Genomic DNA, 24,096 nt, shown 5'->3' with positions numbered 1-24,096 from the left:
ACCAGTTGGCAATTCTTGGGCCAACTTACCAATGCCAAGGGGCCTTGAAAGTTAACAGGCTCCTAACTTGCTATAAATAACTGTATTCAGAAAACCCGATACCCCAATTGCATCCCCAAGGCCCGTGTCCTAGATTCCATTGGAGGAACTTTTCCCTAAGATATGACTAAGGACTATCTTCAGCCTAAAAATATCTCCTACAGGGCTCTTCAGGAACCAGAAGTCCTACAGGCAGACTGTGCAGATAAATTCAGCCCACCTAACCTCCTGGCTGGAAAAAAGTGTACATCTATAAAGGCTGATTTGGAACCTGAGAAGAATTATATCTGGGCAGGCAAGATGGAAGACCATGAATGAACCTATCAGCCACCCCAAAAGTCCTGGGAAAGAGTCTCTTTCCCAGTATGCGTCCCCATCCTCGCCTTCTGCTTCTCCTTGAAGCTGGCATTCAGGAACCTGATATTCACAGAAGCCCTAACCATGGAGCCCAAGAGCCTCCCAACCTCCTCCCCAAATCCTACAAGTATGATGAAAGTGATCCCCCCCATCCCATCCCCAAAAGAGATTTAGGACAACTATTCTTTTTTTTTAAAAAAAAAAGACTTTATGTTTTAGAGCAATTTTAGGTTCACAGCACAACAGAGAAGAAGGTACAGAGATTTCCTATATGGCCCCTGCCCACACATGAAATGAACTCAGCTGGAGTTTGTGTGTCAGAATCCTGAGAAGCATGAGTTGAGGATGTCCTCCTCCAAAAACATTTTGTGTTTGCTTCTGCAAGTTGTTTCAAAGACCACGACACATTTGTTAATTGTTCAATTTCTCAGGACATGAATACAGCAAATTCAAAATCCTAACTTGTATGAGATGCAGGTCAATGCTTCTGATTCATTAAGGTAAATTCTTACCCTACCCAGAGCCCAAAGAGAGACAGACAAGCTTTCTGTCTCTGGTCTACCCTTCCCCTGTATGTACAGACTTCCAAAAGTTCTGAATTGATGAGCTACTTCAGAGCCAACTCCCTGCCTTCTGGGGCCCCAGGGCCTGGTCTCTTGTGTTCCTGTCATCTCTAACACCCAAGCTTCTGGGTAAACAAATAAACCCAAAGTGCAGTTACAGCATCACCTCACAAACTTTATTCCTGGTTTTCAGTTCCCCCTACATAGCTGGCAACTGGAAACTTCTTATTTTCTTGCAAGCTGAATTATGCATTTAAAAGAATGTTAGCCTTTTATTTTCCTTTATTTTTTTTTTTATATCAGAAGGGTTCACTTAAGACAGTTTACCATATTGCCAGAAAAGGGAGTATTAACCTTATACATTTAATATATAACTTAAAACTAGTTGACTGAGAGATATCAGAAGATGTTATGAAATGGTTGGCTTCCAGATTCAGGTGCTCTGTAATACCTGCCAGGAATCAACAGTAGAAATAGTATGTGGCACTGTATATGGACTTCAGGTTTAATAATTAATTCATATCATTCCAGTTATAATATATATTACAAAGACAGAATGGTATAATTTAGTGTAGAACGTCTTGATAGATATTATTCTATATAATACGGTATACACATATACAAAATTCACAATTAGGTTCAGTTCACCAGTGAAACACAAAAATAAATAATTTTTATGTAGCATACACAGGAACATAACCCCTATATACCTCTGGGATTGTTCTGATGCTTATTACATCTTAATGATACAATTTATTCCTATATTTAAAAGCTCAATATCCACAGTTTACATAGATGCCCTTTATAATCAAGTATATCCTATAAAAATACATCACTCTAGCCCATCAGTATCCTTCCATCATTGGTTTTAACAGAACAAAGCTTTTCCTAATTCACCAGGTTGGCAGAATCTCACCTCAGTATGGATCTCTGTACACAGTGGCATTGGATTTCTTGCTGAGGGCTTTTCCACATCCACAGGTTTCTGTCTCTAGATAGGTTGTGACTTCTTGATGTAACTTTTGCTCTCATTCATCCAGTTTCTCCCTAGAGTGAATTCTATGATGCCGAATGAGATTTGCCTTCTGGGAGAAGGTCTTTCCGCAGTCGGAGCATTCGTAGGGTTTCTTTCCCATATGAGTTCTCTTGTGTATGATAAGGCATGAGTTCTGGGAGAAAGCTTTCCCACATTCACTGCACCCATAGGGCTTCTCTCCTGTGTGAGTCCTCTGATGGAGAATGAGGTGTGACTTCTGAAAAAAGGCTTTCCCACATTCACTGCAGCCATAGGGCTTTTCTCCCGTGTGGATTCTATAGTGTATAATGAGGCATGACTTCCGGGAGAAAGACTTCCCACATTCTCTGCAGCCATACGGCTTCTCTCCCGTATGTGATCGATGATGTTCAATGAGACGTGATTTGTGGGAGAAGGTTTTCCCACATTCCAAACACTTATAAGGCTTCTCTCCAGCACGGATCATCTCAGGTACAGAGAGGCCTGTCTTCTGGGAGGCTGTTTTACCACAACTGCTGTCTCCATTGGGTTTTTCTTTTGTGCGATTTCCCTGTTTGTTGAGGCAAACCTTCTCCCTGAAACCATTCCCGTGTCCGCTGCACCCATAGGATTTCTGACCTCCGTGGACTTTGTGATGTACAATGAGTTCTGACCTGCGGGAGAAGACTTTCCCGCATTTAGTAGATGCATGGGGTTTCTCACCACTTTTGGTTCCCTGATCTGCATTAAGGGCTTTGTCATGGCTTAAAGCTTTTCTACACTGGTCACATTTACGTGGATCCCCTCCAGAATGTGGAGTTTCAAGCTTAGGATAGAGAAATAAGTTCCCATGTCCATCATACTCAAATCTCCTTCTTGCAAGGTATGCATTAGGAGTAAAGTCCACGTCATGTTTCAAAGTCTTTCCACATGAGTCACATGTACGGCCCTGTTGTCTTGACAGAACAAGGTTTGTGTCCTGATGGGATTGTTTTTCAGGTACATTACACTCACGGGGCCCTGTTTCGGGCTTGTCTAGAACTGCATTTTTTTTCTTGTCTAGAACTGCAACTTGCCCCAAAGCTTTGTCTTGGTGCTCCTGTTGTCTATCTACTTGGGTATCAACGTGCCAAACTTCATCTAGAAAAAATACATAAATAACACAAACTTGTTAATCTTCCCAGTGTCATATCATAGAATTATTTCAGAAATGTTTGAAGGGAGGATTAATTCTGTGTTTTCAAGCCTAATCGCCCAGACTAACATAATAATAATTCTACTACAAACACTTTCTGGCCTCTTGGCTTTTGAAAAGAAAAAAATACTGAAAATAGGGATAAAACATTGACAGTGAACGTAAGTAGCTCTGCCTTTAACATGTTTGACGTGAAAGACTGGCGAGAAGAAACAGACACAAGTAAGTGAGCAGGAAAGAAGAACGGGAAGGTGGTGGATTCCAGCCACTGATGTACTGAAGAAGCAGCTCACTGAAGGGTACAGGGGGGAGAGGCTCTGAACTGCAGCATTTACCATTTCCTCAGTGGAAACACTCCCCTGCTGTGGCCAGTTGCAAGCTACCCTGATGACATCACTGAATGCAGAACTGGGAAGATTCAGGCATAATTGGCTATGACAAGCCATAAGTGGACAGCTCAAGCATATCCCTTGATGAGGAAGAAGACATAACAAGGAGGGCCCATAGGAAAGAGGGTATTTAGGAAATATGAGCAAAGATGAAAGATTAGGGTTTCCAGAGGGACTGAGAGAGAAGGGTGTTTAGGAAATCTAAGCAAAGGACGCAGGTGGAAAGAGGTTGTAAGTCCCTTACTTTATTCCTGGGTTACAAACCTGCACTTGCTGTGCCCTCCCCACCTTAGGTTCCCCTTCATTCTGCATATACCAAATTAATTTTCTCAAAGCTTGAATCCTTTACTGTTAAAGGAATGACCTCAGATCCAGAGCTCTGTTCCGCAGTGATGTATCCTCATGTGGACCCACAGATCTTTATTATGTCCAGTAGAAGAACACAAGACTAGGCACAGCTATCCTCCAGGATCAGACTCCCTCTGTCCTCTGACGCCTGCCTTACCGTTTTATTCAGTCACACTTCCTCAACACCAGACCTGGCTGACAACCAAATCCTCATCTGGCCCCTTTCTGTATGCTTGATGAACTTGGCTGCGGACCAGTTCATCCCCTTGTACATGTTGGTGTCCATATCACTGTGGAATTGATTTTGAGATTCTTTATCCTGTGCTTAGATCCTTAAAAGCTTTTATTTTCATTTACATTTTAACTACAAACTCTGCCTGTGGCTTCACATCTGGCACCTATATCCAATGCAAGATGTCACCCTCTATTTAGAAGTTCCCAAGCCCAATGCTGAATTCCTAAGAGGTAAAAACCATCACCTACTAATCTCCCCCATCAGAATTTTCTGGAGTTGAGCCCAGCCAGAGGCATTTTTAAAGCTCCCCAGGTGATTCTGGTGTGTATGGATCCCTGATTAATAACAACTGCCCCGGGCAAATGCTTGAAAAAGAATCCTTGTCCTGAAAAAAAGAGGAATAAGGACAAAAGAAAAAAAAGGCTCTTCTTCCCATGGGGTTATGAAGAGATGGGCGAAAAGCTGCCATTATAACCTACTAGGCAGAATGGGGCCATATTACATGGTTTCAAAAAAAGAGGGATTTAAAAGTCACATAAAATGTAACATACTAAGGCTGGTACCAGAATAATCAGATACACTAAGTAAGTAAAGTTGGTATTAATACCCAAGATCAACAACAGAATTATTGATCCAATAATTCCATTAATGGAATTGGAAGAGCCAACTAGTACTTAGACCATTTAGGCATATGATATGTTTTGGGATGACATTAGAAGAAATGGAAAAGATAGAGGGAGATTAAAGGAATTTCTAAAAAGGGGGAAAAATCAGGACCTAAGGCATCAAAAGGAGAAGATGGCAAAATGAGAAGACTCAGCAACTCCATGGTGACCGAGCTATGGAGCTAGAAGCAGAGTAGGAAATAGCCCACTGCCCCCCGACAAGGAGCATGTGAGAATGGACTACACTTTAATAGAAAAGGTTATGCCAGCTCTCGACAACACACCCACTTCATCTTCTGTGGCAGAAACTAGGTGACTGACCTGAATAAATGCAACACAAGAGGGACAGCAGGGATTTAAACCACCAATTCACACTGAAGTAGAGGAATGGCTTTTACCTGCTTGCAGGTGTGAAGGAGAGGATGCGAACTAGAATACAGGTGTGGAAAATATGTTCTCAAGGTACTTCACGGTGAAAGAAAGGAAAGAAAATTTAACTAAAAGAAAAACGAGTGGCACAAAATAGCAGCAATTTTAAAAGAGGGCAAATCTATGAATCCATGAACACACGAGAAAGCCTATTTCATAAGCATGGGGCAAAGTGTAAGACTCGGGATTCTAGAGAAAGGCTGAGCGAGCAAGAAACATCTTAGTGGGGACAGCAAGGCAGAAGAAAAGGATAGATGAAAACAGAATATGCCTTTGTCTAAAATCCAGGGAAAGGAAAGCAGTCGTGTAGTGATGTGTGATGTGTGCAGGTAGCAGGAACCATTTGGGCATCTTAAGGTCTTGGGCCAAATGTCCACAGCTGCTTGCAAAGATCCAAGGCTTTAAAAAACAGTTGCCTGAAACAAGAAAACATCCAAGGTTCTACTTTGTGACTTCCTGGAGGCTTGTCCCCATGGTCCCCCCGCAGGCTGTTCTCTCACCTGGAAAGCCCCATCTGCACATCTCCTCCTCCTCCATCCATGGCTCTTTCCCCTCCTCCAACCTGGAGATCACAGCAGGTTTGCTGACCAGACACCCTGTTCATGAGAAATAGTTACAGAATTTGTGCTGAGCCACCTTCTAAGCAAGCAGATGGTTCAGGCCACGCTGACATCTCAGCCAAAGACCAGATGTTTCACTTGGGAGGTAACTTCTCAAACACTCCAAGTGAGATGGAGACATTTTGGCCACTGAAACCCAAGGCCAAACACTCTTAGTATGTAAGAGGACCCACAATTTTACATAGCTGAGAAAGGAAAGGTACCCAGACATAATCTGAGGGCCACAGGAAATCCCTCCTCACCCACTGAGACCAGGTGGCTATAGTTCTCCAGCATCACATCCCGGTACAGGCTCCTCTGCGCAGAGTCCAGCTGCTGCCACTCCTCCCGTGTGAAGCCCACAGCCACATCCTTGAATGTCAGTGACTCCTGGAAGAGCACATTCCTGATTAATCTGGAGTGGTTGACACTGAGTGTCATGGCAAAGGCATAGCGGAGATTGATCTTACCACCTTGGGAAGTCAGATTTCCCCATGTTATATAGGAAGTTTGGCACACCCTAACTTTGTACTACACTTTGCAGGAGACAGAAAAGATCATTAGAAAAGATCTCACTACCGGATCTCCATTCCTTCAGTGAGCAAGTATCTGCTGAAGACCTGGCATGCGACTGGCATTCTACGAGGTGCTGGGAGTCAAGAGCTGAATGCAACACTGCTCCTGTTCTAAAGGCGCTTAGAGTCTGGTGGAGCAAAATGAACATATAAAAGTAGCTGTATAGCAAGATTACACTGAAGGCTGCAGTAGAAGAGTACTTAAGTACAGAACAGGCACAGGGAAGGCAGCAGTCAAATCTGACGTACTGATGTCAAGTTAAACTTCACAGGAGGTCACATTCGAGCAGAATCATCAAAGGTAAACAGAGTGTGCTGATGTCTGAAGGATATCCCTGTCAAGAGGCCTGGCATGAATGAGGGAGTCAAAGAAAAGCCTGGTAGGAAATGCAAAGAGTTGAGACTGACGATATAGGGTATAAGGGGTGAGAGACAGAGACAGAGAGAGACAGGGAGGGAGAGCACTCAAGCAGATCACAGGACAAATTAAGGGTTTTTTTTGTTGTTGTTGTTGTTTTCCTATAGGCAATGGGGATTACCATATCACCGTATTTAAGGGAAGGAACTACAAAAGACCATGTTGATGTGGAAGGTGGGAGTTAGTGGAAGAGAGAATAAGTAGAAGATAAATTAGGGCAGAATTCTGATCACCAGCATCAGATATGGTGGTCACAGTTAAAGCAGCAGCAAGAAGAATTCAGAGAAAGGACCGCACAGACACAGAACAGGGCTTGGTTCTCCCTCAATGAATAAAAGACCCAAATTTTTACATTTTTTATTTATACCTATTAGAAAACATAAAAGAACATATTTGTTGACCAGAAATAAGGATTTAAGTCACGAAAGGCAAAGATCACAAAAGAAAAGGCAGGCCATTTTACCCACATCATAATTTATACAAATGCCACTTTAATGAAAGTTAAAATAAAAGCAAAAACCTGGAGAAATTTTCAAGAACATAACTTGACAAAGGATTAGAATTGGAAACAGGAACTCCTAAACATCAAAGGACAAATGACTGTATGGGAAAATGCATAAAGGATGGAACGGTCCATTCATAGAAAAAGAAAAAAAAATGATATGGTGCTCAATGTAATTAGTAATCAGAAAAATGCAAATTTTAGAAAATTAAAAAAAAAAAAATCAAAAACCCAGGCCGGCCCATGGCTCACTTGGGAGAGTGTGGTGCTGACAACACCAAGTCAAGGGTTAAGGTCCCCTTACCGGTCATCTTAAAAAAAAAAAAAAACCCTTTTCACATCTATCCAATCAGCAAAATGTGTCAGGGTAAGTTTTCAAGGCATTTCACACTGAAAGAACCAAGGTTCTCAAGGCTCTGGAAAAAATGGAGGCGCAGACCCTGTGGGTGGGAGTGTAAACTGATGCATGTCCCTCAGAGAGCAATTTAGCAATACTTAGTACAGGCTGAGCACCCCTAATCTGAAAATCTGAAACCCAAAATGCTCCAAAATCTGAAACATTGTGAGCACTGACATGACCCTCAAAGGAAATGCTCACTGGAGTATTTCAGATTTCAGATTCTTGAATTAGGGATGCTTAACCAGTCTGTATTCTGCAAATATCAAAAAAAAAAAAAAAAAAATCAGAAATCTGAAACACTTCTGGTCCTAAGCATTTCAGATATGGGATACTCCACCTCTAAAATCAAAAACTCCAGCTGGCCAGTTAGCTCAGTTGGTTAGAATGTAGTGCTGGTAACAGCGAAGTGGCTAGCAAAAAAAACAAAAAGAAAAAACCCCTAGGTTTCTGCTTTTAGGTATATCCTCTAGCAAAACCCTCACAACACCAGTTGCCCAAAGAGAGTTGAACAGAGATGGAAATGATAGCAATGTTTCTAATTAAAAAAAAAAAAGGAGAAGATATCTACAATGTTTACCTATAGGGTCTGGGATGAAAATATAGGATATAGGAGCTAAAATGAATGAACCTGATCTTTACCACTCAAACATGGATAGCTCTACAGCTCTTGAAAACATAATGATAGGTGAAAACAGTACGCTGCAGAATATTACCTACAATACTATACCATTTATGAAAATTTAAAACCACTCTGAATACTGTAGATTGCTTATAGCTATGTAAATATGCACTAGGAATATTAAAAACATGGGCAGGAAAATATCAAATTCACAGAAGTGTTTGTCTCCAGGAAAGAAGGAAAATATGGAATGCGATGCGAAAAAGGAACACAAAGAATGTCAGCTGAGCAGCAGACTAGCACAGGCTAAGTGCACAGCCTCTGGAGGTAGACTGCCTGGGTTCAAATCCCTGTCCTACCACCTGTTGGCTGTGTGACCTTAGATAAGTTATTTTCCCTCTCTGAGCCTTAATGTCCTCATTCGCAAAATGAGAACAATGTAAATGCTCTATCTTCTAGAATGCTGACTATTAAATGAGTCAGCACACATAGAATACTTATTACTGAAGTCCTCAGTGCTGGCTGCTGTTATTAATATTATTGTCTGACATGATTTATTTCTTTTAAAACAAAAGATCTGAAAGCAACATGACAAAATATTAACATTTATTCAGTTCGAGTGACAGGTATAGGGTCTCTTGATATATTATCCTTTGCACTTATGTGTCTTATTAATTTTTCAACTTTTTTTTTTTAAAAGACCCCTGCTCAACCACTCCTCCAATCCAAAAAGAATGCTGAAGAATAGCAAAAACTATTTAGAGGAAAAACAAAACTAAAAACAACAACAACAGAATATTAGAGGAATAGTCCTCCAGAAGGCAAAAGATAATGTGAAGCTTTAGGAGCAAGAATGGCATGAATTTGGAAAAGGAACAGATAAACAGGTCAACAAACACTAAACACAGAAAGACTCAGAACTCTATGGGAATTTATTAAATGATACGGAATACATTTCAAATGACTGCAGAAATAAAGTAATCTTGTGCAGGGGCAATGGAAAAGAATTAAGTCAGGTATCTACGCCAGACCCCTCACTAAAAAAAAATCTAAGTTGGATTAAGATTTAAATGTTAAAAAGATGAGATGGTAAAATTATATCATTTGGGGGATTCTGATATTATCATATAATAAATAAATGCGATTGCAAACTGTGTTAAGTACTGTGAAGAACCACGTGGGAGGGTCAGAGGCCTTTCTTACTGTGGCAGAGGTCAGAAAGGAGAGCCCTGACCATGCTAAGGAGCCTGGGCTTTATTCCAAGATGACGCCTTAATGTCTAGTTTTTTATGATTAAGGACTAAAGATGGCTTAAGCCAATGACTTCTTAAAACAATATTGTCCTGTCACCCCCTAAACCTGTCCTGTCTAACAGAAACACAGAATGCGAGCCATATGTATAATTTAAAATTTCCCAACAGTCAACATTTTCCTAAAAAGTAAAAGGAGACACGGGTTAAATTATCTTTAATAATATCTCTTATTTAGCCCAATATATCCAAAATATTATCACTGCAATATATAATCATTATTTAAAAATCACTCATGTATCTTTCATTTTTTTTCATTCCACATCTTCAAAATCTGGTGTGTATTTTATACGTACAGCACATCCTGAATTAAGACACCATATTTTAAATGGTTGCAATAAAATGCAGTCCTATTAACATGATAAAGTAGCATTTAACAGAAAAATATTTTCTCCTGGTTCCATTTTTAAATTTAAATGTAAATTAAAAATTCAGGTCCTCAGTCACACTAACTGCACTTCAGGGGATTGGCAGCCACATGTAGCTAATGGCTACTGTGTGGTAGTGGACTGCACAAATACTGCTATATCCCTTTGATGAGCACAAAGTATTAGAAGATAAACTTATAGTTCAGGTCAATCATGAAGGACCCAGCTCTACAGTCTGTCTGCAATCAGATCCCAACTCTGCCACCTCATTGATGTCAGACCTCAAGCAACTTGCTTAATATCTCTAGCCTCAGTTTGTTCATCCGTAAAATGTGGGGAGGAGGGATATATATATATGAGGGGGTCTTCAAAACGTTCACACAAAGATTTTATTATTTTTTTATGTTTTCTACAAACTTTTTGAAGTACTCTCATATATATATATAATAATAATGAATCTGTAATAAGGGTTTATTTTCACAGGTTTATTCATGAAATGACATATGGAAAGCACATAGACCAACACGTAAGTGCTCAACAGAGTTTTCTAATTTTTATTGTTATTACCTTCATTACGGATTGCCCTAAGAGGGAGAAGTTCCCAGTGAGACTTGGTTTCCTACAACACAACAGCTTCCAAGAGAGACAGCAAGTGAAACCTGCAGCTTCACATACGGTTGGAGTCAGCTCTCTCCTTGGAGAAGGCTGTGGAATCACCAGCTTGTTTTCAATTTCTCGTGCTGGCCTAAGCAGCTTCTGATGTCAAACGTACAAATAGTCCTAGCTTTATTAAGCACAGACATAGAAACCAAGACCCTGTGAATGCTGTTCTTTCTGGAGTGGACAGTCGTAATGTTTGTCCACAAGGCCTCATCTTCCTCTGGGACTAACCCCTCCTGCCCCTCCCAAACATGGGGTGCTCCTAGGAGCTCCCAGTCATGGACCCAGCCCCTTGATCCCTGCACACGGCTGACCAGACGGAGAGGGCCTAAACCCAAACTAAGCTGGGCTAATCCGAATCTTTCCCAAAGATCTTTCAAACTGTATTTACGAAAGGAGACTCAGTCCCTTTCTCTGGCAGGACTTGTACATGTGAGGTGGGGAAGCTGTGGCCATGCTGTTTCTGGCCACATGAATGAAGTCAGCATGAGAGCAGGAAATCACAGAAGCAGGAACGAGGGCACAAGAAGGACTCCTGGACGCTATCTGGGTTCCTGGATGCAAGTGTCTCCAAACCCCTACTGCAAATCTGCTCTTCCCACAGCTCAGGTGCTGCCTTGGAGATTTCATTTTGTCCTAAACTAGTTCTGGTTGGGTTTCTGGCTCTTACAACTTCAAGGATTCTGACCAGTGCACTTCACATTCATGCATTCCTAGAACCCAGGGTAAAAAGAGGCCCCCTAGGAATAGAGGAATTTGAGAATGCCGACAGGCTGATGGAAAATGACAATGTCACTGACCTCTGAGGACAGATAACAACCAAGTGAGAAAACACTCCAAGGAAGCCAAGGGCAGACAGTTGAGGACTGAGCCCTGACAAGGGAGGGGAGGCCTCAGATGTGAGGAGAAAAGGCCAGGAGAGTCCAGACTATCTTCCCTCCACACCACTGCCAAAGATTGAAACTTCAAGAAGTTTGCTCTCCATCTATGTTAAAAATTATTATGGAAAATAAATTGAAGAACATGCAATTTCATTCATTTCCCTGGATAATGCAGTGTTCTATATGGGTCAGTTGGAACCCACAAGGCTATCTCTGTAGACCTGAGTGTTTTGATTGTCTCCTTTGGCGTAATATTCACTGTTTATACTGGATGAAAAAAAAGTCACAAGAGATTTGTTGTTACGTTTATTTCAAGATTGTTATTACTGAGAGATCTTCCTGCTACATCTCGCATATGAAGATTCATCAAATAAATTTCGAAATGCCCAAAAAAGCTTTATTTCCCCTGAGAAGTTGACAGGCTTATCTCAAACAGACAACGCAAGTCATAGATTGGATGGGATCTGCTGGCCTTTTTAAAGTGACTGAAATGGCAGGCATAAATTTACAGGGCATCTAATAACTCTGACAGCCACTGTAGTGTATCTACCCTGTCCTTGCCTTGGCCCAGATCTTCCATTCTCTTCATGTTTTCACTGAGCCTGATATCTGTTTGTATTTTGTTTTATTGGCTGCATTCTTGTAATGCATTCTTGAAGTCCTTGGTAAAACAAAATGCAGTGTAAAGAAATGCCACACTCACCTGGGACATGGTTCTCCTCTGCTGTTCTGAGCAAGTAGACACCTGCAATGGTAGACATTGGGGTGGGGGGAGAAGAAGTTGTGAAAGGCTGAGCTTGCCCTGGGGCATCCCCAGCAATAACTAGGATACCCAGGCACACATGGACAAAGGGCTTCTCCAAAGGAGCCTCATTATCAGAGCAAAGCCCTCACCTTAGAAATGTGAGGGGGACCTAATCTTGTGAGGCTTGAACTTGGATTTTTTTGGTTTTTTACTAATGAATATGCATATCTTCACCTCAGTAATCAATGTGTAATTTACTACAATTCTCCAGCCCCATTACACAGAAATTTAATTAACAGAAATATTTCTAAGAAAGTTGTGAGTTCAGGCAAATATTTAGCTGCCAAAATATTTATTACAACTTGTAAAACCCTGAAAAAACAGAAATAACTAAATATCCAACTATAGAGAACTACTTAAATAAACATACTATATCCAAAAGGAAAAACATTATGTAGTTAATAAAAGTAAAATCATAGAAAACTATTTATTAATAGCATACTGATAATTGAAAAAGGTAGCTGAAAACTATTTGATCCAAGATACATACACACACACACTCATACAGGATAATCTCTGAAAGGGCAGAGACAAAATTCTGGTAGTAGTTAACTTTGGGTAGTAGGGCAATGATCGTTTTTAATTTTGTTCTTTGCACTTAGACGATTTTTTGAAACTTTTCTATGACAATTGGGTATTTCAGATATGATTTTTTTAAAGTAACTTTTAAAATATCTGTAGCCTACTCATCTTCTAACCCAAAGCTTCTGTCCCCAGTCCTGCCTTAGATGAACTTTTGAAAATTTTCTATGACAATCAGGTATTTCAGTTATGAGTTTTTTTTTAATTCACCTTCTAACCCAAAGCTTCTGTCCCCGTCCTGCCCTCAGAGTAGAAGAAATTCACAGGAAAATGTAAAAATGGGTTCTTGTAAGCATAGTTCATTAAATGGAGCTCGGCTGAGGCAACTGCGGATTTATTAACCTGGGACACTCAGTTCTACCCATGGATCCTGCTAAGTTTTGTTTGTTTGTCTGCTCATAGTCACAGTTTGTCAACAATAACTTTTATCAGGAATTGGCCTGGCTAAGTTGTGCTCGTCTCTGCCCAGGAAGCAGTACTGGTCTGGCTCTGCCACTTACATGACACTGAACAAGATTTGATGACTTTCGTATGCTCTTCCCTTTCTCAGGGAACAGGAGCATGAAGACTCAGGAGCAGATGTCCTAGAGCTGGAAGCATCAGCTGGACCCTACACCCTCACTCTCCTGAGCAGACTCCAGGTTGACCTGAGGAGCGCTGCTGCTCAGAACAGAGACACACCAGAGTCAGTGACGTGGCCCTGGTGTCCTCTGTCCCCAAGTTGGACCCAAGAATTCTGCAGAGACATTAACACTCCATGGAATTACACTAATTCCATAAATAATCCTGAGGGTATTTTTTAAAATTGGAGACTATCTAAGAGCTTAAAAATAGAGAATGATTAATAAACTAATAAATTATGATTAATAAGTTAATGATACAATTAAAGCATGCCAAGCTATGAACCAATTAAATATATTATAGAAAATAACTTGACATGGTAAGATCCAGCAACACCAGTACATGAACAAAGCAGGGGACATAAGAGTATGATTCATAGGTGGGTAACAGGAGGGTGGTTGGGATTTTTTTCCAGGTGCCTCGGAAGTTTAGCTAAATCCCAAACACCCCAAATTCTAAGGAGGAGCTGGTCTACACACCCTAACAAATTCCTTCCCTTGGGAGAGGAAGATGACTGACAGAGGGCTGTCTACTGAAGGGTTGCCTATTGACAAGGAGCCTGGAGTGCACCTGCAAGAGGGGCACTCACGGCACTTCCAGGCTGGGTATGTGCCCGGCTGCAGAGATGCCTAGGTACCCCATACATCACTAGAGGGGAGCACAATAAAGCTTCTGTGGGAGTTTGGGGCATACGTCAACACAGACAAATGGGAGCAGCTTCAGAGCTGAAGGATGCAGAAGTCCGGGGCTGGCCAAGGCCACCCACAGCAGCCAGGCAAGGAGAAGGGGCAGGAGGGGGAGCCACCTGCACTCCCAGTATTGGCTGGAACTAGGATGCCAGAGTTTCCTGGGGGTCAAGAGGATGCTGGGAAAGCTAAGTGGGCTTGAGCATTATTGCAAGGACACTGACCATGCAGGCTGCCTGCCAGGGTGAGGTGGTGAGGACCACTGGGTGGGTGGAGGGTGTTGACACAGAAGTCTGCTAGAGAGCCCTGTGCTGGTGTCAGAGGCCATGCACCCCACAAAGAGCCATCATTTGGCCTCCTGCATAAGTGAGGGCTGCCAGCGATAGCCAGGTGAGAGCTACGAATAGCATCAAGCAAGAAAAAAATGTGTGCTGCTTTTCCTCTGCTTCCCTCCTCCTCCCCTGGCCCTGGAGGAGAAAGCAGAGGTTCAGTGAACAGAAGGAAGAGTTAGAGGCCAAGGAGGGGCAGCAACAGAACAGATTCCAGGCCCTTCCCCTGGAGAGGTCCCAGACCTGCAGCTCCACAGGGAGAAGAGGAGAAGCTTTAAACTGGACATGAGTAACATGTTTGTGTAGACTGTCAGCAAGCAAGGCGAGATCATTCTTTATCATATCCTGAAGCGACTGAGCAGCTATGGGGTCTCCCTGAGATATCATCCTGATAGTGTTATGAGTGAACTGTGTCCCTCAAAAAAGACATGTCAGAGTCCTGACCCCCAGTACCTCAGAATGTGACTTTATCTGGTGACAGGGTCTTTATAGAAGTGATCAAGTTAAAGTAAGATCATTAGTGTGGGCCCTAATTCAATATGACTGGTGTCCCTATAAAAAGGGGAAATTGGGACACGGACACACAGGGGGGGAACACCACATGAAGATGAAGGCAGAGATCGGGCTGATGATTCTACAAGCCAAGGAACGCCAAGGATTGCCAGTAATCACCAGAGGCTGGAGAGAGGCACAGAAGAGACTCTCCCTCTCAGCCTCCAGAAGGAACCAGCCCTGTTGACATCTTGATCTCAGACTTCCAGCCTCCAGAACTGGGAGACAATAAACTTTTGTTGTTTAAGCCACTCAGTTTGTGGTACTTTGCTATGACAGCTCCAGGAAAGAAATATAGGAAGGCAAACCCGACAGTGTGAGTCAAAAGCTTGACTCCATTTCCTTTTCATATAATCAACTACAGCACATTTAATGGGTTTTTGTAAACATATATTTATAAAGAAAAAATTCTGAAGCAAACACACAAAATGTTAATAATGGTTATCTTTGCACAGTAAGATATTTTTGTTTCCTTAATGCAGTGGCATTCTCTAATTTTTTAAACAATAAATACGTGCTTCTTGTTTAATATTTAAATTGTTCGTAGAAATATAAATCCATCACCTTACTGTGTTTGCTCCCCAAAGCTCCTACCAAAGTCCTTCCCCTGGAGGAAAGGAAATCCATGAGGAGATCTGAAGGGGTGGAAGGTGGGAAGGGGCAAGTTTTAGTGATGAATTGTGGAACAGTGGGAGAAGCCCCTGCCTGGCAGACAGGAACCCTGGGCGCTAGTGCTGGCTCGACCTCTAGTCACCTGGGCAGCTCTGAACACCTTTCTCACGCCCATTTTCTTTAGTCTTTAACATGAGAAGGAAAAGCAAAATACTCTCAGAATAAGAAAGCTACTTCTATGCCTTGACTACAGTACAATAAGGAGGGGTGACATATTCCTAGAAGGCAGGTATGGAGGTGACAATGGGAGGCACAGAGCTAAAAATCTCACTGCACAGACAGGAGGGAGTGAGAGTCACTGTGGTGAGTATAGAGATAGCCGTGGTTGGGGGGCTTTCCTCCCAGAGTCAGGGGGACCCCCTTGCTCCTAGCTCATGCCCTCTCATATGTTAAATGCAAAATGCCCTTTCTCCTCCTAGCGAACCTTTCGCTCAGCTAAATCCTAGATGATCCCTTGGTGTGATATCACCCAAATTCATTGTCAGCAAGTGGGTCAGGGCTGTTTTAGTACAAAGTCTGGTAGCTGTCACCCTCCATGTGACTCTCCAACTTCAGCCCTAAACTACATAAAGAGGTCTCAGACAAGGGACCTCTCTTTCCAAAGTAGGCTCCTGTTTCTTGGGGTTGTCTTCTTTATGAAAATTATCTTATATCTGGGATGCCTGGACCTTGAGGACTTAGGCACATTCACTTGGTTACAAAAGTTCTGCTCTCTTGCTGAGAACTTACCTTCAGTTGGAGGCTCAGCTTCAGCCTCTGAGACTCTCTGCAGAGTAGAAAGACACTGGACTACACAGAAAGGAGGGAGCCACCTTAGTTACAAAGTCTGATCCTGAGCTTTTGCAAAGACACTAAGAAACCTGGAAACAAAATGACATGGTGAGGCTCACATTGAAAACATTAGCAGGGAACTTTCACTCCAAGGTGGAAACCAACTGGTGGCAGACGGGAAAGTCAGAAAGACTGGAAACATGAGAAGGAGTCAACACTCTGTTTCTGGCTTTGAAAATGTAGGGACCACATGAGAAGAAAAACAGGTGGCCTTAAGGAGCTAAGAGAGGCCCCAGCAAGGAATCGGGGACCTGAGTCCTAAAACCAAATTCTGCCAACCACCTGAGTGCACTTGGAAGCAGATTCTTCCCCAGAGCCTCTGCATAAAAGCCAGGCCCGTCGGGCACTGTGATTTTGCCTTGTGATACTCTGAGCATAGAACCCAGCCAAGCCCACCTGGACTTTTGACCTACAGAACTGAGCTAATAAACAGATGTGTTTCAAAATCATGAAATTTGTGGTAATCTGTTACACAGCAATAGAAAACCAATACAGACAACCACTGGGTGCTCACAAGAAGGATTAGGGCTGGGCAGGAGACCCAGAGAGACTCCCTTGGAAGGAAAGGTCTGGAGGAGGGGTGTGGCTGCCATGGAGGGAAACACACGAACCCCACCCAGAATTTTCTCTTCTGAGGAACAAAAGCCATAAGCTGCTGGGGGAATGGAAGTAAACCCCGTTGCCCACAGAGCATGAGTAAGTCTTTCTGCCTCTCCCCATGGGAGAAGGGCAGGAATATGTCCTGGGCTCAGGCCTAGAGGGCTCCTGATGGAGTTTGGATGTGTTGTGCTCTCCAAAACTTATGTGGAAATTTGATCTCCAATGTGGCAGTGTTGGAAACTGATTGAGTCATGGGGGCAGATCCCTCATGAATGGATTAATGCTCTCCCTGGGGGAGGGGGGATTAATGAGTGAGTTCTCGCTCTATTAGTTCCCACAAGAGCTCGTTGCTTAAAAAGACCCCGGTACCTTCTCTCTCTCTCTCTTCCTTCCTCTCTTGCTTTCTCTCGCCATGTGATCTGCTTGTACCCGCTGGCTCCCTGCCACTTTCCGCCATGAGTAGAAGCAGCCTGAGGTCCGTGCCAGATGCAGCTGTCCCAGAATCGTAAGCCAAATAAACCTCTCTTCTTCATAAATTACCCAGTTTCAGTTTGTTCTGTTATAGCAACACAAAACTGGCTAAAACAGCTCCTATCACTGGAGGAGGGGCAGAATCACTAAAACTCATGTACCTGGGGCCCACCTAAGACTGAGATAACAAAGAGCACCCCTCAAGCACCAGGCTAGCAAGTGCTAAGAAGCAAGCAACAGCCAACAACACAGGGAATGGTCAAGACCCCATTCAAAGCACCAAGTGATGCTAGAGAATTGTGAAGCCTTAGTGGTCCACTGGAGGTAACCACAGCAACAACAAATGCACTGCCCACTCGACCCCGGGCTGGACTGGTCTCAGTCACTCTCCTATGCTTCCCTGTTCCACACCCAGACCCAGCCCAGCAGAACCGTGCCCATGCCCTGGTCTCTGCCATCCTACACACAAGTCTAGCCTTCAAGAAAAAGACTGAACATGCAGAGAGCAAGAAAAAACAACCCACTGCAAAGAGACAAAGCAATGAACAGATGTTAACTCTATCTTAGATCTGTATGCAACAACAAATGTATATAGTGGAAAGGCACTCCAAATATATATAATACAAAAAAGACATAGTGAGGAGAAACTGACAAATCATCATCATGGTAATAGATTGTAATATACATTTTTAGAAGCTAAGATCTAGAATACAAAAAAAAAAGAGTAAGAATGTATAAGATGTGAATAACAATTTAAAAGCTTGATCTATTGCATATAGACCGAAGAATGCACTGTATTATTAGAGAATATACATTCTTTTTAAGCACATTTGGGATATATATAAAAATTCACGTTAAAAAACAAACTTCAGGGCTGAGCCCGTGGCGCACTCGGTAGCATGCTGCGCTAGCAGCGCGGCGACGCTCCCGCCGCGGGTTCGGATCCTATATGACCGGTGCACTCCCTGGCTGAGCGCCGGTCACGAAAAAAAAAAAAAAAAAAAAACTTCAACAAATACGAAAGAAAAAAGAAATCAATATTGCATAGATTCCACTTGCTGACACAAAGGGCAATAAAAGTAGTAAGAATACAAAAAATATTTAAACCAATAAACATTAAATGAAATTAATCCATACTCAAAAATACAGCCAAAGAAAAACTAGACTCATTTTTTTTAGAATGTGATTTTTATAACATGTACAAGAGGTTCATTTGGGTTTTCTGTTAGTTCATTTTAATAATTTATACTTTTCTAGAAAATTGTTCCATTTAATTTTAAATTTATGGTATTAAATTATTAATAGTAATCTTATAATTCAAAAAAACTACTGTATCTGAAATTGTCTTTTTCATGTCTAACAAATGGTTTATTTCTACCCACCCTTAATCAAGTCTGAAATTTGTCTATTTTATTCGTTTTAAATACAAATCAATTATTTTATTATTTTAATAAATCCTTTCCAAGAATTAATTTTAGTTTTCTCTTTTAAGCTTTTCATTTGGGCACAACTTTAGACTTAAAGTCCCAAGAATAGTACAAAAAATTCCTGAACACCCTTCATCTAGATCCCCTAAATATGAACATTTAACCACATTTGTACAGGGCATTAAAGGGATTTCAGGCTGATGAAGGAAGAAGATCTTGAGTACATGTGCACACAGGAGAAGCCCCTCACAGCCCATCCAGGGGCTGTGGCATGGGGGCCACTACCCAGAAAGTAAGGGGTCAAGGCAACTCCAGGGTATCTCTGGGGCAGAGCCACGTGGTGTCTTGATAGCCATGATTTGTCTTATCTATGGCTAGCAGATGTTGGGGCAGTTTCCCAGGGCGTGCAAAGCAGGAGGGCTGTAAATGACTAAAAATCTTTAGATTTGGGCTATGGTTAAAACAACTGGATGTTTTGACATTGGAGTTTAGTGTTGGTGGGCTTTTGAGCTAATGGGTCTCAACCTCCTGTGAAGAAATAAACAACACAGGAGTCACTATACAGAGGCTATCTCTGGCTCATTTACATAACAATTGAGCCTTCTCACCCTTCCCCTCCGTGTGGGTGTGTGCATGTGTAAATATTTCAATGTGCATTTCCCCAAAACAAGGACATTCTATCTAACACAACCACAGTATCATGATCAAAATCAGGAAATTAGCACTCACACAATACCATTGTCTAACCCACAGAGATGATTTAGATTTCACAAGCTGTCCCAATAATACCACTTCTCTCTTGCTAAAGGAAATTTCGGATCCTGCACTGCAATTCTCTTCGTGTCTCTTTGGTCTTCTTTAGTTTGGAACAGTTCCTCGATCTTTGTCTTTCATAACACTGACATTTTGTGAAAAGCTACAGAGCAGTTATTTTGTGGAATGTTCCTCCATTTAGGTTTATTCAATGTTTCATCAGGATTAAATTTAGGTAATACATTTGTGGCAGGAATTTTTTTTTACCTGCTCTCCTATTCGATTTCTTCTTTTTAAATATCTGCTTATACTCATTTCTTTTCTTTTACTTTTTTAGGGTACTCTTTTCTTCCTGTGCTAGCCTCCTGAGTTGAATGTCATTAGTTTTCAGTCTTTTTATTTAATACATATCTTAGGGCTATAATAGAAAGCTAGAAAGAAAAAACATTCTTGGAAAGGACTTATTAGAACTGATAAAAAGCACTTGGTTTGTATTTAAAAATAAAATAGATGAACTTCAGGCACAATTGATCAAGAGAAAGCAAAAATAAACTATTTCTAGACGTGAAAAAGGAGATGATTTCAGATATAGTAGTTTTTTAATTGTAAGGGATTACTATAAATAATTTAATTCTAAATTAAATGTGACAACTTTTTAGATAAGTATAAATTACTAAAGTTGACTGACAAAGAAACAGAAAGCCAAAATAAATACTAAATGAAATGGATCCATACTCAAAAATACACCCCAGAGAAACACCAAGTATTTTATCAGATTCTACTTGAGATTTTAGCAATGTGTATAAGCCAAAATGGATTTTTATCTAGAATATGTGAAAAAAATACTAAAAATACATAAGAAAAAAACAATCCAAAGGAACATAGGCAAAGGTGATAAACACACAAAACTACCTTATATATTGTTTATGTCTATATTCATACCTAGTAAGTAAATAAAGACATAAAAGGATACACAGCAATTTTAGTTGTTACCTCTGAGTGAGGGAGGGGGCACAGGGGCTCCAATGGTATTTATCAGGTTTTCATTCCTTAAAAAATCTGTAGCAAATAAACTTTTAACATTTGCTCAATCTGGACAATGAGAACAAAGGCTTCTTTCTTTGTACTTCTTTCTTTCTAGTTTCTTTTTATTTATTTAATATTTAGATTAGTTATGTGTTTAGACATTCTAATATTACTAATTAAAAATAGTAAAAATGAATTACAAACATACAGTAGGGGAAACCACCTTCAATAAGACCCAAGGTGAAGACTGAGTGAATGTTTTCCTACATTTGTTAATCTCTACAGTTTTTCCCCAGCATGAGTTCATGTGTGAATATGAGACATGTAGAATATCTAAAGGTTTCCACATTCTTTACATTCATAGGGCTTTTCTGCATTGTCAGTTCATGTGTATATGTCAAGATCTGTAGAACAAGCAAATGCCTCCCATACATTTCATAGGCTTACTCTCCAGCATTGAGTTCTTTTAGTATTCATATCTAAACTCATCTGGAAAAATACCTTATGATAACACGTGGGAATTTACTATGGGCAGAAATTCCATTAACATAAGGGATACGGGAGAGCAGTAATTCTTCATACCTTACGCAATGTGTAAGAACTCACACTTGAAAAACATTCCAGTTGTAAGGATGTGGGAAAGATTTTTTGTTTCAACACTGTTTCACATATCTAAAATTACTGTAAAAGTCATGTGAAGGTAAGAATGAGATACAGCCTTAAGATATTTCACATGCTTTAATAGCACACTGGAAACTCACCCAGGAAAAAAGCCCTCAGTATGTAAGAAATATGGGAAAACAGTACTTAGGGCTCAGTCAATATCCACATTAGAATTCACACTTGAATAAAGTCCTACAAATGTAAAGGACACAGGAAGACCCTCACTTGTTCCTCATATCTTTTTCTGAACTCAACATTTAAAACGTTTCACTTAAGAGATACCTATACATGTAAGAAACCTGGGAAAGCCTTCAGAAATTCCTTACAACCTAATATGTAAGCGGAAACAAGAATGTGACAAATGTTAAAAATCCTTCAGACATTAGTGAATAAGTCACAACATGCAATGGAAAGAAATCTTATGCAGGTAAGATACTTAGGAAAGTTTTAGTTCTGCCTCATATGTTAATATTCTTTGGTAATCTCACAGAGACAAAAAACATGTTGTCAATGTTGGAAATAAGGGAAATACTTCATTTATATTTATACCTTGCTCTTTTATTCTGTTGTAAAAATAATTCCCACTGCAGAGAAACTGTGATTGTAGGAAATGAGGGAAATGCTGCAACCTTTTTACGAGTCTTACTGTACATGTGAAAACCCACACCGGCAAAAAAGCTGTATGAATGTAAAAATATAGGAGTATTTTTAGTAAACACTCATGCCTTAGGAAACTCGAAAAATGCTCACTGGAAGAATAAACTATGAACGTTAGCAATTTTGGAAAGCTTTCTGGTAATGTTCTTCATTTTTACAACAGAATTCATACTGGAGGGAAAATTAAAATAAATAACACAAAAATGAAAGAAAAAAAAAAAAAGGACCCAAGGAAAAGACTGACACATTTGACCTTATCAAGGTTTAACACCATAGTATTGGTTTCATTCCCCCACCCCACCCCAACTCAAGTCTTAAACAGAAAAGCATCAAAGAAACACAAATCCTCTTTCAACTCTGCATCACATCCCACCCCGCCTGTTGCTCGCCTCTCTTCACCAAGTGCCGTAAAAAAAAAATAGTCTGCACGAAACTGTCTCTGCCGCCTCCCTTCTCCATCGGCTGCAAACCCGCGCGCTCACATTGTCCCACCTTCACCGCCCAGGCCAGGCGCTTCCCGGCTTCACATATCTGAGACCCATCTCCCTACTCAATTTCCTCACTGCCTTAGTTCCGCCCTCACCAACTCCACTTGCTGCCGGTGTATTGTGACCAAAACCCAGTGTAACCGTGCTGCTGCCCCGCAGTACCGCACTTGGGGCGCGCACAGGAGGAAGACCACCCCCCTCGACCCAGCCCCAGAGCCTTGCCGGCGCGGCTCGCTGACCGGTCCCCAGCCTCATCTCCCGGGGGCGCCTCCACGGCACCACCTCCAGCAGCACCCAACGTTTTACGCTCTTACCCCTTACAGATGCTGCTCCTTCGTCCTGAAACATCTTTTTGCTCCTTTTCACGCACACAGACCTTATTTTTCTGTAAGTCTGACCTGCAGTCACCCCTTCCCCGGTCTGAACTGACCCTCCCTCCCCTGGGTGTCCATTCATCCACAGGGATAACTATCAGGGTACCTACCTTTCGGTCGCTCTTATTTGTTAACGGGCCCAACATCTCCACAGGACCTCACACGAGGACGGGACCCAGTCCTTGGCTTCCCGGGTATCTGACCCAGGCACTCAATAAATGTTTGTTGAATGAGCCCAGATCCCTGAAATCACAACCATTTCACACGCTTCCCTCGTTTCCCTTATAGCTCTGCGCACACCGCTGGCTGCGATGTGGGGTCCGTGGGAGCGAGGGAAGATTGGAGAGAAAGAGAAGTATCCCCTACAAGGCGGGCGGATCTCCTCAGCGGTCCTCCCTCCAGAGACCCAGGCACCAGAGAAGCCACGGGTGGAGTTCAGGGGTAGGGATGAGCACAGACACTCCAGGTCAAGGGACAGAAACAAATTCGCTCTAAGGGAAGAGGGATGATCTCAGGGCAGCAACAAGGCGCCCCCAGCTCACCTGCGTCCAGCCTGTCACATCTGTAGGTTCCCCACGCGAGCCTCCTGGAGACGGTGGGTTCCGACCAGGCAGAGCTGCGAGAAGAGAGAGGAGCAGTGAAACAAGAGGCCTGCCGCTGCTCCCGCACCCACTACCTGTAGAGTCCCCCAGCCCAACTCGACAGCACCCCGACACTCCGAGAAGGACGTCAGATGGAGCAGCCCGCCAGAGCCGAGCCGGCTATGCAGCAAGTGGGTCTGGCCACACTCGCACTCTCAACACAGCCTTGGAGCGAATAAATAGCCTCGCTGGTGTGCGTCACAAGGACTTCAGAGCAGACCAGGTCCCGTGTCCCCAGTCGCAGTGTGAATAGCCTGTGGTCCGGAAGTGCGCACGTCCGAGTCCAACATCTCAAAACACTGCGCAAGAGCCCCCCTCCCCGGGCGCACTACAACTCCCAGCAGCCTCTGCGGTGCGACACTTCCGGCCGGC

At 42.1% G+C, this 24,096-nt stretch overlaps 1 protein-coding gene across 4 annotated transcripts; it reads right to left on the bottom strand.

Annotated features, from left to right (window-relative positions):
* Nucleotides 1–620: 620 nt before the first annotated feature.
* Nucleotides 621–23,966, bottom strand: LOC134373699 (KRAB domain-containing protein 4-like). 4 transcript variants are annotated; one of them, XM_063091697.1, is made up of 7 exons: nucleotides 23,626–23,966; nucleotides 16,523–16,653; nucleotides 12,250–12,291; nucleotides 6,077–6,203; nucleotides 5,715–5,810; nucleotides 5,555–5,630; nucleotides 3,011–3,093 (listed from the first exon to the last, which is right to left on the bottom strand). In XM_063091697.1, coding segments are annotated over exons 3-7 (309 nt in total). In that variant the 5' UTR covers nucleotides 12,259–12,291; nucleotides 16,523–16,653; nucleotides 23,626–23,966; the 3' UTR covers nucleotides 3,011–3,092. The 4 variants fall into 4 exon arrangements, with proteins under 4 accessions (XP_062947764.1, XP_062947765.1, XP_062947767.1 ...); XM_063091694.1 differs by lacking the exon at nucleotides 5,555–5,630 and having other exon boundaries at nucleotides 621–3,093; XM_063091695.1 differs by lacking the exon at nucleotides 5,555–5,630 and having other exon boundaries at nucleotides 621–3,093; nucleotides 16,523–16,582.
* Nucleotides 23,967–24,096: the final 130 nt, after the last annotated feature.

Source organism: Cynocephalus volans, chromosome 3, assembly GCF_027409185.1.
Source record: "Cynocephalus volans isolate mCynVol1 chromosome 3, mCynVol1.pri, whole genome shotgun sequence".
Classification (NCBI taxonomy): domain Eukaryota; kingdom Metazoa; phylum Chordata; class Mammalia; order Dermoptera; family Cynocephalidae; genus Cynocephalus; species Cynocephalus volans.
This window is presented reverse-complemented; position numbering and strand designations above follow the sequence as displayed.